This window comes from Leucoraja erinacea, chromosome 16 (genome assembly GCF_028641065.1).
Source record: "Leucoraja erinacea ecotype New England chromosome 16, Leri_hhj_1, whole genome shotgun sequence".
Classification (NCBI taxonomy): Eukaryota; Metazoa; Chordata; class Chondrichthyes; order Rajiformes; family Rajidae; genus Leucoraja; species Leucoraja erinaceus.
This window is the reverse complement of record NC_073392.1, coordinates 25917758-25934938: the sequence shown is the minus strand read 5'-3', so window position 1 is coordinate 25934938 and position 17181 is coordinate 25917758. Positions and strand designations below refer to the sequence as shown.

The 17181-nt window shown below is 42.9% G+C and overlaps 1 protein-coding gene across 1 annotated transcript in view; it reads right to left on the bottom strand.

Annotated features, from left to right (window-relative positions):
- Window positions 1-1051: 1051 nt before the first annotated feature.
- ruvbl1 (RuvB-like AAA ATPase 1) overlaps window positions 1052-17181 on the bottom strand; it is a 45320-nt gene continuing 29190 nt past the window's right edge. The window contains exons 9-11 of the mRNA XM_055647963.1: window positions 14870-14972; window positions 2842-2933; window positions 1052-1382 (exon numbers count right to left, since the gene is read on the bottom strand). Of these exons, the coding sequence (XP_055503938.1) occupies window positions 1223-1382; window positions 2842-2933; window positions 14870-14972 (355 nt within the window). The 3' untranslated portion in view covers window positions 1052-1222. The remainder of the gene's footprint in view (window positions 1383-2841; window positions 2934-14869; window positions 14973-17181) is intronic.

The window sequence follows — 17181 nt, the reverse complement described above, 5'->3', positions numbered from 1 at the left end:
CACCACTCCACCCCAGGTAGATCTACCCGAGCCAAGAGTACATTACTCCAGCGCGGGGCCCAAACAGCCGCTACAAATCAACCTACCAGTCAGCGCCGCCCGCGGCTGGAAAGTCAGCGCCACCAGCGGTGGAATCCAGTGTTGCGCCGCCGCTGCTGAAGCTAGCTAACGTGGAGGGAAAGTGAGGTAGCGTCAATTGTGTGAGTTGAGCCTACGTAATTGATGCTCGCTCTCCATCCACTTGGCTCACGACACGCCCCCCTCAGTGAGGCAAATGTGATCGCTGCCTCCCCTGGTGCTTTTTCATTGCAGTTTTATGACGAGACCAGCGAGCCTAAATTTAATATATTTATACGTGAAATAAGCTACCTGGACTATGGAAGGCGAGAACAAATGAAGGGGTTTACAAACATTACATTGGTGACATACACAGATAGTAACAGGCACACGCTTATTGCCCGCCCTCCATCCAGTTTGAGGGGTTGCTCAATCAGAGGGAAGGCTCAGCTCGTCGCTGCCTCATCTCTCCCTGTATTTGCAGCGGAGCTGCACAAATTTGGCGATTTTGACTATAAAAAAATATTATTCATATAGAAATGACATTTATAACAAAGATCAATGGAAAAATCTTTATTTATTTTATTTTATTTTATTATTATTTTTCTTTACTTTTCTTAACAGCTATTTTCATTGGGAGTATGACAGGTGAGGCTCTGCCTCCCCTGACCACATGTCCCTGCTGTCTACCCTATTTATGTCCCTACCCTATTTTGTAATTTTATACACTTCTATCAGGTCCCCCCTCAGCCTCTAACGCTCCAGAAAAAAAACAGTTCAAGTTGTCCAACCTCTCCTTGTAGCTGATACCCTCTAATCCAGGCAACATTCTGGTGAAGTTGTCTGAAGTAAGGTGCCGACCTGAAACGTCACCTATCCATGCTCTCCAGGGATGCTGCCTGACCCGCTGAATTACTCCAGCACTTTGTACTTGTTGTAGTAAATCTCTTCTGCACACAAAAACAAATAGCTCTAAGAAAGCACCTATGAAAGATCATTTCAAAAAAAATATTTTATTTAACAAATAATTTCCATTTTGCCAACCTCACTGTTACCCCTGCTTCCTTCCCGCACACTCTGACAATCTGGCTGGCATTTCCATCACAGTCCTCTGCTTGCTTAGGACCAAGTGCCATTTTGCACAATTGGACCCGTCCCACACTTCTCATTTCATGTACTTCTCCTGGTGTTCGGCAAGGACCTTAGCAGATGACTTGGCATCATAGAACAGTTCATTGATCTCCTCCACATGCTCCTTCTCAATGGCTTCTTTCCCGTTGATCTTGGCCAGCAGGCTTGCAGGGGTCAGGAGCTGCATAGAATACCTGCAACCCAAAACCACATATACTTTCACCAACATACCCGACACTGTCCATCCCACCTCCACAGAAGCAATTCAGGAATGCAAACGTTGGGACAAACCATGAAAATTCAACTACTGATCTGTTTGGTAAAGGAGTATGGTAGGGAGCATATTGACTAGTTCCACTGACTCCATCTACACTTGTATTTACTCCATTAACATTTCACACTGCCTCAGCAAGGCCACCAGCGTAATCAAGGATCCGTCTCACCCCAATCACCCCATCTCTCCTTTCCCATCAGGCAAGAGGTACAGAAGTTTGAAAATGCATACCTCCAGATTCAGGGGCAGCTGCAGTCAGCTGTTATCAGGCAACTGACCTGTCCTCTCACCAGCTGGAAAGCATTTTTGACCTACCATCTACCCCATTGGAGATTTTTGAATAATTTCTAATAGGACTTTACTGGACTTTATCTTATATCTAACATTATACCCTTTATCCTTTACCAGTACACCGTGGACGGCTTAATTTTAATCATGCATAGTCTTCTTGTTGAATGGATAACATGCAACATACAAGCTTTTTACTGTACCTTGGTGTACGTGACAATAATAAACTAAACTCTACATCATGGCCTGGTTTGGCAACTCGAACATATAGGAAGAAGATTGCAAAAAGTGGCAGATACTGCCCGGTCCATCATAGGTACTGACCACCCCTCCACCGAAGGGATCGATAGGGGCTGCTACCCCAAAAAGGCAGCCAGCAGCATCAAAGACCCACACCACCCTGTTACTCTTCCACGAGTGCCGGCTATGGTGGGACTGAGAAATGAGTTTGTGAGCAAGAACTTTGCTTATTTTCCCACCGCCCCTGCCTTCCCCTCACACACACGTGGTTCACATGAAGCAAAAGGTAATTAAGTAACTTACTTTGTCAGCATGTAAAAAGCAGCATTGAAAGTGTGCTGATCTTTGAACTCATTGGATATACACAACTGAACAGCTCTTATTTTGTGCTCTGCACTTGTGCAAAAATATCACCATTAGAAACCTTAAGACAAGAACTTTGGATGGCTGATATCTGGGCCAGTTACGGCGCACAAGGTTTCATTAGCTGCCTTTGTTTTTAAAGATTTTTTTTTTAGAAAAAGAAACAGAAACCTTTTGTGTCTAATCCCACAGGCCCCTACCTACAGCACCATTCATCTTCCCGTGACAAGCTGAAACCAATAGCTATTACTAAAACTGTTATTTTACAGTGTTGGCTAAAATTAAATACCGCCAGTGAAGAGTTTTTGGCTGCAGCTTAAGAGGATGATTTAAAACCCTTGTCTCGGCTGCCTGAAAGCGCCAGCATGAGGAGAGCAGCAAATCATTTCTGCTCACCGGGGTCAGAAGAGAGAAAAAAAAAACAAATGACACTATCCAGGTCTGGACAAGAGCCATTATTCCTAAACAAAGCAGCACTGAGCACTCACCTCAGGGTTGTCTTGGTACCGATTTCCCCCAAGTGAAGCAAAGCGTCCTCGGTGATGCTGATGCTTTCAATCTCGGCGCGAATCTTGATTATCTGCCGAGCGGAGAAAGTGGGAGAGTAAGGAAATATGGAAACAGCAGATTCTATAAGTGTCACTGCGATTGATTGTCCTGTCAGCATAAATTAATGCCCCATTCACTATCAAATAATTATTCAGCCCAAAGGCTCATTTTGCTTTTTGGGCTGCAGATAGTGGAGTCTGATATTTGCATCCAATATATATTTGCTCCATTTTGTAACTGTTTATACGGCATTGTTGATGTAGCAAAATGCCTATGTTGTTTCTCAGAAGAGAAACAACAATTCTCAAATGAAAATTGACACCAAACCAAAAAAAAAAAATTAGAGCAGATCGGGAGAGTGAGAATAAAATGAGGTTTGTGTACATGCTGTAGTATGTACTGTAATTATACTGTAGTTTAGTTTAGAGAAACAGCATAGAAACATGCCCTTCGGCCCACGCCGACCATCGGTCACTAGTTCTGTTATCTCACTTATCCACTCCCTACACATTATGGACAATTTACAGAGGGCCACTTAACCTACAAACTCACACATCTTTGGAAAGTGGGAGGAAACCGGAGCACCCGGAGGAATCCCACGCAGTTACAGAGAGAATGTGCAAACTCCATACAGACAGCATCCGAGGTCAGACAACAGCTCTACCAGCTGTGCCACCCTATTAGGTGGCTGGACTCGATGGCCTGAAGGGCTCGATTTCTAACCTGTACAACTTTATGGCATAACATAGTGTTACAAAAAAACAACAAAGCTGAAGCATGTAGGGAAAGATTTCCAAAATTTAAGGGTCAGTCGCGGTAATGTCAATGACCAGAGGGCATAGGTGTAAGGTGAAAAGGGCAAATGTTAAAGGAGATGTGCAGTGCAAGTTTGTTTTTTGTTTTTTGACACAGAGGGTAGTGAATGCCTGGAACACGCCGTCAGGGGCGGTGGAGGCAAATACGATAGTGGCATTAAAGAGGCTTTTAAATAAAGCATGGATATGCAGGGAATGGAGGGATTTGAATCACATACAGGAAGAAATTAGTTTAGCTTTTTGTGTAGGAAGGAACTGCAGATGCTGGTTTACACTGGTTTAAGACACAAAATGCTGAAGTAACTCAGAGGCAGCATTTCTGGAGAAAATAAATACATCACCTATTGCTTTTCTCCAGAGTTTAGCTCATGTTCAGCACAGACATCATGGGCCGAATGGCCTGTTCCAGTGTTGTACTCTTCTACTTTGTAAAGTAGTGTTCTTGTGGTTGCAATGGTTAAATTCAGGGATTACCAGGATTGTTTCTGCACTATTCCACCCTGTATTTAGCCAACGCTAAATTATATAAATTGTTTTCTACTCTATATAATAGTTTCCTATTAAAAACAGATCTGTGCCTGGATTTCTTGCTGCATCTGTAAGGTACTGGGTACGGTTCCATGTCCTCTAACTGTCCCATGGCATGTCACCCATGTTTGCACGTATGAAGTCTTCCGAAGCACACAACAGATTTTTGTTTGGCAGTGTGCAATCTGACTTAAACATTTATGAAGAACGTGGGCCATTTGCCCCAACAAAATAAGCTATTTTAGCTATAGCCACTTCACAACACAAAAATAGTCATACAGGCCCTTCGGCCCAACTTATCCATGCCGATCAAGATGCCCTATCTACACTAGTTCCACCTGCGTGCGTTTGGTCCATATCCCTCTATCCATGTACCAGTCCAAATGTCTTGTAAGTGTTGTTATAGTACCTGCCTCAACCACTTCCTCTAGCAGTTTGTTCCATATACCCACCACCCTGTGTGAAAAAGTTGCACCTCAGGTCCCTATTAAATCTTTCCCATTTCACCTTATAACCTATGTCCTCTGGTGTTTGATTCCCCAGCTCAGGAATTATTCAGTATTCTATTCCAAATGAAGATTATTATCAATCCCTCAGTTACATAACCACCAAAAACTGCCATTCTATATTGTGCAATGCACAAAGTGCTGGAGGAAGTCAGCGGGTCAGGCAGCATCTGTGGTGGGAACAGACCGGTAACGTTTCAGATCTGGACCCTCCAGACCCTCCACATACACTGCCTGACCTTTCGAGTTCCTCCAGCAGCTCTGATATTTTTTTTTATAACTAACCATTCTAAATGTTGACACAGGGAACTGTAGATGCTGGAATCTTACATAGAAACACAAAGTGCTGGAGTAACTCAGCAGGTATGGCAGCATCAGTGGAAGACATTGATAGGTGACATTTCAGGTTGGGACCCTTTCTTCATACCAAAATGTTCATATGCTCACGAGTAGATTTGAGGAAAAACTGAAAGGGACTCAATAGACAATAGGTGCAGAGGTAGGTCATTTGGCCCTTCGAGCCAGCACTGCTATTCAATGTGATCATGGCTGATCATCCACAATCAGTACCCAGTTCCTGCCTTCTCCCCATATCCCCTGACAAATACTCTACTGATGAATTATTCTACCAATATCACTAACAGATAACCCAACAATCTGGTCATTACCTTTCCTATCAGTGCAAACTTGGTGTGCATGAGTTAGCTGTCACATTTTCTGTTACAGCATAATAAAGACCATTTGTTACAGATAACACTGAGGTACAAAGCTTATCACTATACCTCAGTACATGTGACAATAATAAACCTAAACATTTTGCGATGTTGCAGGGTTGTTAAAGTGCATGAAGGAATGTTTAATATTTACCAAAGATAAGACACAAAATGCTGGAGTAACCCAATCGGTCAGACAGCATCTCTGGAGAAAAGGAATAGGTGACATTTTGGGTCAAAATCCTCGCTCAGAATGAGTGTTGGGGGGGGGGGGGGGGGGCTAGAGGTATGAAACGGTTCAGAACAAATCAGATCACAGATCCACGGCATGGATATACACCTCCAGAATGTTGCACCTGACCTTCTGAAGTGCAAACAGTGGCTCCATGGACAACAAGGGGGTTGCCTGATGTAAACGTTAAACAGTACTGACTTGATGCACTTGTTCCTGCATATGCCAACGAATCAGTCACAGACACGTGTGATTTATACCTGTTCTTTGTTGGAACACAGTGTGATGACCTTTGATATAATACACATCACTTACCGCCTCATCACAAACAGATAAATCACAGAAACACATTGATTCTATAAATGACATTGTATCATTCCCAAAGACTGACTTATATGGAAAGGCCTCTTGTACTCCAGCCGCCAATATAAAATACCCCGCATTCAGCTCCAAAATTCGCAGCCTGATCCCTTATCGAGGAGAGGGACAATGGTTCACCGGTCGACAGGAATGGAGGCGACTGCTGCAATGAGCCTTTGTGGCCAATTGCAGCCGGGTCTGTAAAATGGCTCCAAATGGACACTTCTTGCATTAGATGATCTAGTAGGCAGGCTGAAGTAGGGTCCCAACCCAAAATGTTGCCGATCCATGTTCTCCAGCGATTCTCCCTGACCGGCTGAGTTACTCCAGCACGTTGTGTGTTTTTTGTAAACCAGCATCTGCAATTCTTTATTTCTCAATGTTTCTGGTCAGATAGACCACTAACATTTTGATATGGATTTAGACTTTAGAGATACAGCACAAAATCTGTATAAACTCGTAAAGATGAGGATGTTGAAGGATACTGAACAGAACTAATGTTAGAAATAGCCTCATGAAAGGGAGCGAATCTGTAATGAGAATGGAAGCAACTACTTTTAAATAGCTGCAAGTATATTATCTCCTAAATAGGTAGAGATTATGTGGGAGCAAGTCATCAAATCATGTTGAGTTTGTTGTCATATGCACAAGTCTGGTGTGGTATAGGTACAATGAGAATCTTGCTTGCAGTAGCATCGCAGGCAGGTCATCTTGGACCATACAAAAATATAAATTATTCATAAATTACATATATATTCTGCAAGACAGTAAAAAAAAAAGACAAATCTACAGAAGTGCAGGAGGTAGTCTTTAGTGTTCTGTTGCTGAGGGAGGATTAGGGTTGTGCAGGTCAGTTCAAGAAATTGATGGTTGTAGGAACGTAGCTGTTCCTGGACCTGGCAGTTTGGGACTTCAGGCTTCTGTACCTCCTGCCCGACGGTAGCAATGAGAAGAGGGCACAGCCGCATGGTGGGGATCCTTGATGATAGATGCTGCCTTCTTGAGGCAGTGCCTGGTGTCGATGTGTTGATAGAGGGGAGGATTGTGTCTGTCATGGTCCAGGGCTGAGTCCACCACAGGCATTGAACAAATGACAATCCAGACAACATATCTGCAATCAATACCAGCGGCTAACAGGATAATAAATAGCTGACTCATCAATTGCTTTTAGGTCAGGATTTTGAGAATTCCAGTTAAATTCCTTGATGAGATTACTTCTAGCAATAATTACCATTATTTATCTCTTCAGGAATATATTTCTTGAATTTATATAATGAAAATGCAAGTAAGCCGAGTGATTCAATGTAGGTTTCAAAAGTAACAGTGCTGCAGTTTTTATGTGCAGTTACTGTGAAATATTCTGCAGACACAGGAACTGCAGATGCTAGTTTACAAAATAAGAGAACGTGGATAAGTGATGGTAGACAAAAATGCTGGAGAATCTACAGAGCAAAGGAAATAGGCAACATTCCGGCCAGAGTGAGGACCACGTAAATTGGAGGAGCAGCACCTCATATTTCGCTTGGGCAGTTTGCACCCCAGCGGTATGAACATTGACTTCTCTAATTTCAGGTAGTCCCTACTTTCTCTTCCTCTTCTCAGCTCTCCATCAGCCCACTGGCTCCACCTCTTCCTTTATTCTTCCTCCCCCCCCCCCCCCCCCCCCCCCCCCCCCACCCTCACATCAGTCTGAAGAAGGGTTTCGACCCAAAACGTTGTCTATTTCCTTCGCTCCATAGATGCTGCCTCACCCGCTGAGTTTTTCCAGCATTTTTGTCTACCTTCGATTTTCCAGCATCTGCAATTCCTTCTTAAACATGGATAAGTGACATTTTTGGTCGGGACCCTTTCCAAAATGCCGCCCATATGTTCTCCTGAGATGCTGCCTGACACGCTGACCTACTCCAGCATCTGTATCAGTCATAGAGCAGGGAAACAGGCCCTTTGACTCAACTTGCCCACACCGGCCAGCATGTCCCATCTACACTAGTCCCACCTGCCTGGGTCTGGTCCATATCCCCCTAAACCTGTCCATTCCATGTACCTGTATAAATAGCTGTCTAAAGTACCCTTAAATGTTGCGATAGTATCCGCCTCAATTACTTCCTCCGGCAGCTTGTTCCATATGCCCACCAAGCTTTGTGTGAAAAGATTACCCCTCAGGTTCCTATTAAATCTTACCCCCTTCACCTTAAGCTTACGTCCTCTGGTTCTTGATTGCCCTACTCTGGGCAAGAGACTGCGTCTATCCGATCTGTTTTTCTCATGATTTTGTACACCTGACCTGACATTGTGTCCACTCTTGAAATTTTCTGATTCCGACTTCATATAAAGGGGCTAGTCAGTTTGTATACTCTTCTGTGGAAGAGTGCATCTTCAGCAATTCTCTTAGGACAAATTAACCATATGATGAACATGCATCCACCAGTCCAATCATTCACTCCCAACACTAGTGCATTACAGCTCCAGTATGCATTGTCTACAAATCCATTGCATGAACTCACCTTCAAAATTGCCACCCACACCCATAACATCTATGGCAGCTAGGCGAATGAAGGCATCTGGAGCCACCAACTATGTTCCCTTCCACCCTTCCAATTATGCACCCAAGTGAATGGGCATTAAATGCTGACGTTGCCAGCAACACCAACATCCCTCAAATAAAAAGAATGCACCATGAATCGAGGTGTAGGGTAGTTTAGTTTAGTATATTATTGTCACGTGTACCAAGGTACAATGAACAGCTTTCGAAAAGGTAATAAATTAATATAATTTTACAATAGGATTAAGCAATGTGACCATGAACCAGAGGACATTAGTTTAAGGTGATGGGGGGGGGAGAGGAATATTTAATGGGAACCCAAGGGGTAACTTTTTTTGCACAAAGGGTGGTGGGTTATCAAACAAGCTGCCAGAGTAGTTAGTTATGGCAGGTACTATTGCAACATTTAAAAAACATTTAGACGGGTACATGGATAAGATGGGTTTAGACCGGGGTCGGCAACCTTGTTCTGTATAGGGGTCGGGATGCATGTCTGTGAGCGGATGGCGGGCCATATCTATCACGTGTACACATGGATCCTGCGGATGGCAGGCATCCAATCACGTGCTCACAGAAGGCAGACAAAAATGCTGGAGAAACTTTTTCCAGCATCTGCAGTTCTTTCTTAAACGTGTTCACAGAAGGTGGCGCGGCCGTGCTGGCGGCTTTACGCAGGATGCGGTACAGCCAGAGCTCGGCCGTGTTCCGGGAAGCGCTCAGGGGGGCGCTCGGCGAGCCAGATGATTACGGGGGGGGGGGGGGGGGGGGGGGGGGAATCTGCTAAATGATTTCGGGTTACAGGCTGCATTCGGCCCGGGGGCCGTAGGCTGCCGACCCCTGGTTTAGAGGGATATGGTAGGGCAGGCAGGTGGGACTGGTGTAGATGGGGCATGTTGGTCGGTATGGGCAAGTTGGGCTTAAGGGCCTTTCCACACTGTATGAATCTATGACCAGAATAGATCGATATTGTTTTGAAATTAAAAAATCAAGGATGCTGGCAACATATCAACAACATCAAAAACCATCTTGTATATGTCCACAGAATTTCAATTCTCTTCTGTTTGTTTTAAATAAGCTAAATGGTGGAAGGCAAAGCAAGTTGTCTTGCATCTAGAAGCAAAATAAATGCTAGCTCAAGCTTTTCACTGAAATCAAGCCGTCACATATCCATACCTTTTTGCCGGTAATGTTCGTTAAATGTCTATATGCAGGTTCATATAATCGGCTACACCTTTCTAAATGACTAAATGTTGTTTATTGATTTAGTAATCACTTTGCTACTTTCTTGTTTACAATGGTGCCAGAGTGAAAAATAACTGGCATTATATGAAACTCTTACTCCTGGACTTATCTCTGTGATACTACACACAGCATCATTATCCAGGAGGTCCTTATCACTTTTGGTGCTGATGCAGTCGCTGAATGATTCAGACCAGCTTTACACCAGCTATTAGCAGTTAGCATTCTTCCTGCTTGCAAGCCTTTGAACATCACAAAGCTGCTCCGTTTGTCAAGTGCCGTGGCTAATTATTTTACTTGCAAGAAAATGCAAAATAATGTCAATCAGGCATTCTTACCCTTTAAATGGTACATATGAGTCTATTAAAAATTGTCATGCTGTTTGTTTTGTCTTGCTCTGGGAGGGAGGTTTGTTAAGGTCATGGAAGATTATCCCATTTCAGGGATTCTGTGCTTGTTGCGGATGCAGCAAGTTTGGGTTAGAATAAATTTCCTTCTACATTCTATATGCTTTAAACAGTGATGCAATTGATAGAGATGCTGCCTCACAGTGCCAGAGACCTGGGTTCAATCCTGATCTCGGATGCTGCCCGTGTGGAATTTGCACGTTCGCCCTGTGACCGCGTGGGTTTCCTCCGGGTGCTCCCAAATCCCAAGGACTTGCGAGACTGTAGGTTAATTGGCCTCAGTAAAATCGCCACTAGTGGAGTAGATGCAAAAGTGGGATAACATAGAACTAGTGTGAACAGGTTGTGAACAGGTGATCGATGGTCGGCGTGGACTCGGTGGACTAGAGGGGCAGTTCCCATGCAGCATTTTTCAATCAATTCAATCAAACTGTTCCATAAAATGCTTCACAGGTAGGAACAACACTGATAAGGGATACAATCTACTGCTGTGAGAACACTGGAAAAGACTATCAGGAGACATAAGGAATTGTAGATGCTGGAATTGTGAGCAAAGAAAATGCTGAAGGAACTCAGTGGGTCAGGTAATATCTCGTAATCATACAGGACAGAAACAGGCCCTTTAGCCCAAATTGTCCATGTTGATCAAGATGCCCCATCTCACCAAGTCCCATTTGCTTGTATTTGGCCTATTATTATCTCTTTAAGCCTTTCCTGCCCAAATGTTGTTTAAATGTTTTTATTGTATCTGTGGAGAAAAAGGACAGACAACGTTCAGGGTTGGACCGTTCTTTAGAGAGTGCCAGGAATGTGGTTAAGGACTGCTGATCATCACATTGTTGACATGATGTTTCGGGACTTTTCTGCAGAGAGTGTAAGGAGTCTGGTGTTCAGCATGAGGTCAGCATGACCTATCCGTTGGAGCCAATTAAGTAGAGTACCAATGTTGTGAGGACAGACAACAATTCAAGGACGTTCTTAAAGCTTTCTCAAAAATTTGCAATATCCTCACTGACTCAAGAGAATCCCTGGTCTATATTGCTCAAAATGGTGAAGACACACAACAGAAGCCCAACATCGATAGTGGAAGGACTGTGTATAAATGATGAGAGGAATAGATTGGGTAAATGCAGAGTCTCTTGCCCAGAGTAATTGAACTAAAGACCAGAGGACATAAGTTTAAGGCGAAGGGGAAAAGATTTAAAATAAATCTGAGGGGTACCTTTTTCCATACAAAGGGTGATGGGTGTTTGGAACAAGCTGCCAGAGGAGGTAGTAAAGGCAGGGATTATCCTAACATTTAAGAAACAGTTAGACGGGCACATGGATAGGTCAGCTTTGGAGGGATACGAGCCAAATACAGGCAGGTGGGACTAATGTAGCTGGGATATGTTGGCCGGTGCGGACCAAAGAGCCTGCTTCCACGCTGTATGACACTGACCGCAAGGTCCCCCTAACTACCCACCATCCACCCCACCAAGTGTCTGCTGCAACACCTGTGCCAGAAGCCAAGGGTTCCTTGTCTACCTTGTTTAGCCACCTCTGAACCAATGACAATAAGTTGGCTTTGACGTCAAAGAACTGCCTAAGAAGGAGCAACGGAATATAGTTCCCTCCACATGGTTCCACCTAACCCTCCAGAGAGAGAAGCAGAGAAGAGCTCACACTGCGTTGCATCTCAAATTCAAATTTCTATTCTAGTGGTGATATTTTCCCATTTTTCAAAACGGGAGATTTCTTTTTGCCAATACATTTTTGGGACCGTCAGTTTTAAAACAACCAGATTAACAGCTTGTCTATATCTTTATAGCTGGTAGACAGAGATGCATATCCCATTGTGATGCGATACGATCATGCCCTGCATGGTGTCCAATACATAGTTCTGCTAGCCTTCAATGTTTCATAGAGATACTGCATGGAAGCTGGCCCTTCGCCCATCGAGTCCATGCCGACCATCCATCATCCGTTTATGTTATCCCACTTTTGCATCCACTGCCTACACATTAAGGACAATTTACAGAAGCCAATTAACCCGCACATCTGTGGAATGTAGCAGGAAACTGGAGCAGACCCTTCGGGTCACAGGGAGAACATGCAAACTCCATGCACAGACAGCACCTGAGGTCAGGATTGAAGCTGGGTCTCTGGTGTTGTGAGGTAGCAGCTCTACAAGTTGCGCCACTATTCCGCTCTGACATTGATCTAATCAATAAAGCAACGGAACCATACTGCAAGCATAGGCTAACAAATAAAACACAATTCATTGGTTTCACTTAATCTGTTCTTTTGAAACGACTGAACGGTTCAAAATACTTTGATAGCAATAGGAAGAAAACAAAACTAAAAAAGTCCGACATCAAGAAAGTCAACCCCTCACACAAACAGCAGCCCTGTGAGCTATTCAGCTTTTACCTGCCACTACGGTTGAAATAATTTGGCAGCTGTCAAGCCTTATAGGGGCTCTCAAAGCAATTTCACTACAGGACTTTTAGTGCTTTGTCAGGATTACTGGAGATGGGGAGAAATTGACAGGATATAATGCTGTCACAAAGCTTTCAGTTAAAGGAGGGGCTGGGAATCTCAATTGCTCACACCAACTCTGCCTGAATAGTGGACAAACACCTCCAAGTACAAACGTTATAGATTTTTTTCCTTCCAAACCTTGCTTGTTTCTGAAGGTTGCTTTTTGAACTGCACAATGGCAGGCCTAAAAGTTTGTCACTGTTGATGGGCTCAATTTGGGGGTCTTTAAAGATAATCCGACAGCATAAAAGTGATATTTTTACCTCTGTGTATAATGTTTCATCTGCTGCAAGATCCAATGATCATGGAGCAGAAATGTATCCTTAGCTAAGAAGGATAAATAGACTTTATATCACCTACATGGTGTATCATTTTTGAAATTCGGTTTCGCCTGTGTAGAACAATGCATAACCTCTATCGTAGGTTAAGTGTTATTGTCCATGGTAGTCTCTTATTCTATATTGCATCAGCATTGTGCTATGCATGTCAAACGCTTAGTAACGGCATTTAAAAGACAATTGCACAGGTATGTTAGGAAAGACTCAGATAAATGGGATTTTGGCATCTTGGTCAGCATGGATGACTGTGTTTCCATGCTTTATGACTATATTACATGATAAGATTTGGACTTAATGGGAAAATAAAAATCCCTTTATCATCTCTTCTTATTTAGGCCATAGGGGATACTTGGCTCTTTCAGAAATTAATTGAAATGAACCCTAATCTATGATCTAACCATATCTAGGGTCTCGACCTGAAATGTCACCCATTTCTTCTCTCCAGAGATGCTGCCTGTCCTGCTGAGTTACTCCAGCATTTTGTGTCTACCTTCGATCTAACCATATCTACTCGCTTATTCCACACATCCTTTAATATATTTGGCATCATGTGCAGCACAAATATTGTGGGTAAAAGGGCTTGTTCCTGTTCTCTGTTCAATATTTATTTAACAAAGATCCATCAATCTCAGATTTAAACGTAATAATTCCCTTTGCACTACTTGGCCTTTGGGGAAAGAATTGAGTTCTAAACTTCTTCCACCTTCCAAATGTGGAAGTGTTTCATAACTATCACGACCACACCAGCAAGGCCTGACTCCAATGTTCACATTGCCCATTAGTCAGCGATTACCCTCCCAGCTGAAATATTTTCCTATGCTTCATTCCAGCCAGTTCCCTTTAACACCATTGCAACATCCAGGAAATCAACCTATAAATCTTCCAAATTAAAATGAATACACCCTAGTTTGCATAACCACCTTGTTTATATAATCAATAAATCTACGGCAAACTTCCTCCGTGCAAAATATCTATCTCGCGGTATGGTTCCCAGCACTACTTTTTTTTTTTGTCGACAAAAAAAGGTGCTGGAACCCACCTGGGATAGAAATAACTTGGCTCATTCTCCCTTGCTCCATGGTTTGGTAACTTCTATTTTACAGAGAACGCACACACTAGAGACACTCCCTAATTGTCTTGATCATACGCCCATTCCTTCACAATTATTCCACTTGGGTGAGACTACAGATGTTTCCGAGCATCAGTTAAACCCTGCAAAGGAGGTGGGAGTGGGAAAGGCAGAATTTGTCTCCCACACACCAGTTAGATTAAACATCATGAAAACAGCCCCTTCAGTCGACCAAAATGCCCCATCTACGCTATTCTCACCTGCTTGCGTTTGGCCCATATCCCTCTAAACTTTTCCTTGCTATGTACCTGGTCAAATGCCTTTTAAATGTTGAAATAGTACCCGCCTCTACTATCTCCTGTGGCAGCTCATTCCACATACACCACCCTCTGTGTGGAAAAAGTTGCCCCTCAATTTACTATTAATTATTTCCCCACTCGCTTTAAATCCAAGTTCCATGGTTCTTAATTCCCATAAAAGGGCACAAAGTGCTGGACTAACTCAGCGGGTCAGGCAGCATCCCTGGAGAATATGAAGAGGTGACGTTTTGAAGTTGGGACCGTCATCAGATAGTTTTGATTTACCAACTCTAGATAAAAGACTATGCATTCATCTTATCTATTCCCATGATTTTATGCACCTCTATATGATCACCCCTATGGCACTCCAAGGAATAACCCATAAACTCGACATACCTGCATCATCTCATCGGGAGTGTACAATATCGTCCTGATGATCATGACCCGATCCAGTAAATCAAGTGGAATTCCATGGGGAGATATAATATCCTCTGTACCCCTGGAAAAACACAGGTAATTTCAACATATAGCCCACAACCAGACGGAAGCTGCAACTCATCTGGCAACATGCCTGAAATTCCGCATCAGCTTCAGAAGAAAGCTTTTTACTTAAAGAAATTAAAAAAGTAATAAAACAGCTATTTAAATAAACCCCATTTCCCATTTAGATTATGAATTGAATTATAAATTGCATGTAAAAGTTGTTGAGTCCTGGTAATTCCATTTAGATAATTGTATTACATTAAATTTACATATAGATTAAAATTTCAAGCAGTTCAATCCATCTCAGTGCTGACACTACTGGAGTTCAAAGAAATCTTTGTTTTTGTGGCAAAGATTCTTTTTTTTTTAAATAAGAATACCCATGCCACTAGATGGTGCTACGTCAACGCTACCACAGCAATCTCCAATCTGTTCCACCTATTCCCTTGACCAAGAAAACATTCAAAAATTTAATTAGCAAACATGATAGCATAATTGGCAAGACATCTCTCTGTCAGCCACAGCACAATGGTACATGGTCTTGTAGCGCTGAGATTAAACTCAAAACCTGGGCATTGCATGCATTCCTGCGACATGTCAGGTGGTAATGGGCTGCAGAGATTGGAAAGGTGCCTGGCTAATTTCAGGGGGACCTGCTGAATTAATAGATCTCAGCTTGGGTGGTTTCTGGAACGCAAACAGTCTCGGCATTCCTTTAGTGGTGGGCGGGCAGGGGTGTGGGAAGGAGGAAATCAAAACGGCGGTCGGCAGAAACCCGAAATAAAAACAGAAATGCTATGAACACTCAGGTCAGGGTACAGCGAAAGAAACAGAGCTAACATTCAGAGTCTATAATGCTTAGTTTAGTTAATTATTGTCACGCCTACTGAGGTACAGTGAAAATCTTTTTTTTTTGCGTGCTATCCAGTCATCAGAAAGACTTGCACATTTACAGTCAAGCTGTTCACAGTGTAGAGATATAGGATAACGGGTACAACGTTTAGTACAAACATTACACCTTGTCCATCAATTCCAATGAAGTTCAATCAATTTATTTCTCCATGGCTGTTGAATGTCTCCAGAACTACATTGACTGCAGTATTCACAGTACTCACAGATAACAAACAAAAAAAAGCAATAAATTAAATTAAAAAAAACAATATTATTGCAAAAGTCTGAAGTCCTTAGTGCAGCCAAGGCAGTTCGTAGTTCACAGTTGGAGTGTTCAAGAGCTGCGCACATGGAGTGTTCAAGAGCTGCGCACATGAACCATTTCCTTTCTAATCCTTCCAAAGGATAAGCAGGGAATTGTGGGACATGGATCACATGCAAGCTAGTTTTTATTTAACACAGCGGGTACCTGAAACACGCTGCCAGGGGCGGTGGTGAAGGCAGATACGATAGTAGCGTTTAAAAGGTATTTAGATAGGCACAGGGTTATGCTGGGGATGGAGGGATATGGATCACGTACCGACAGAGTAGTTTAGCTCGGCATCATGTTCGGCACTGACACAGCGGGCTAAAGGGCTTGTTTCTGTGCTGTGCTTTGTGTTCTATGACCATTTCCATGCTATTAAAGTACCCGGTTAAAGATTAGACTCCCAGTGTCAATCTGGATAATTCACTTCCTTAGTCTGAAGGTTCCCGATCCAAAATGTCACCCATCGTTTTTCTACAGAGATGTTGCCTGACTCGCTGAGTTACTCCAGCACTTTGGGTCTACCAGTATCAAAGATAATTTTACATTCTAGATCTTAATTTACCATTATTTTCTGTCCAAAGCAACCCTGCGATGATTTCTATTGCCGTGACAATAGAACATAAATAAGGTTGCTTTGAAGAGGACCATAAACTTAATGGATTGTCACAAAATCTCATCTGACATTCAAAACCAATGGAAAATGAATGGTTAGGCTGCAATCATACGGATTGTCCAATCTTTCTCAGTATATTCACATATCTGCAAATATAAATGTTATCTATAAGCAATTTTTTTTTTCAGTCAATGAGATCACAGGTGCTCTTAGCTCAGATTCTCTCATTTTACAGCCAAAATGTTGCTAGTTTAAGGACTATCCTATGATTTGGTGAGGTGAATCTACAGTGCAATATTTCGACATATGCAATATGATCATTCTAATGAAGGGTCCCAACCCAAAACATCACCTATCAATGTTCTCCTGGGATGTTGCTTGACCTGCTGGATTACTCTAGCACATTGTGTA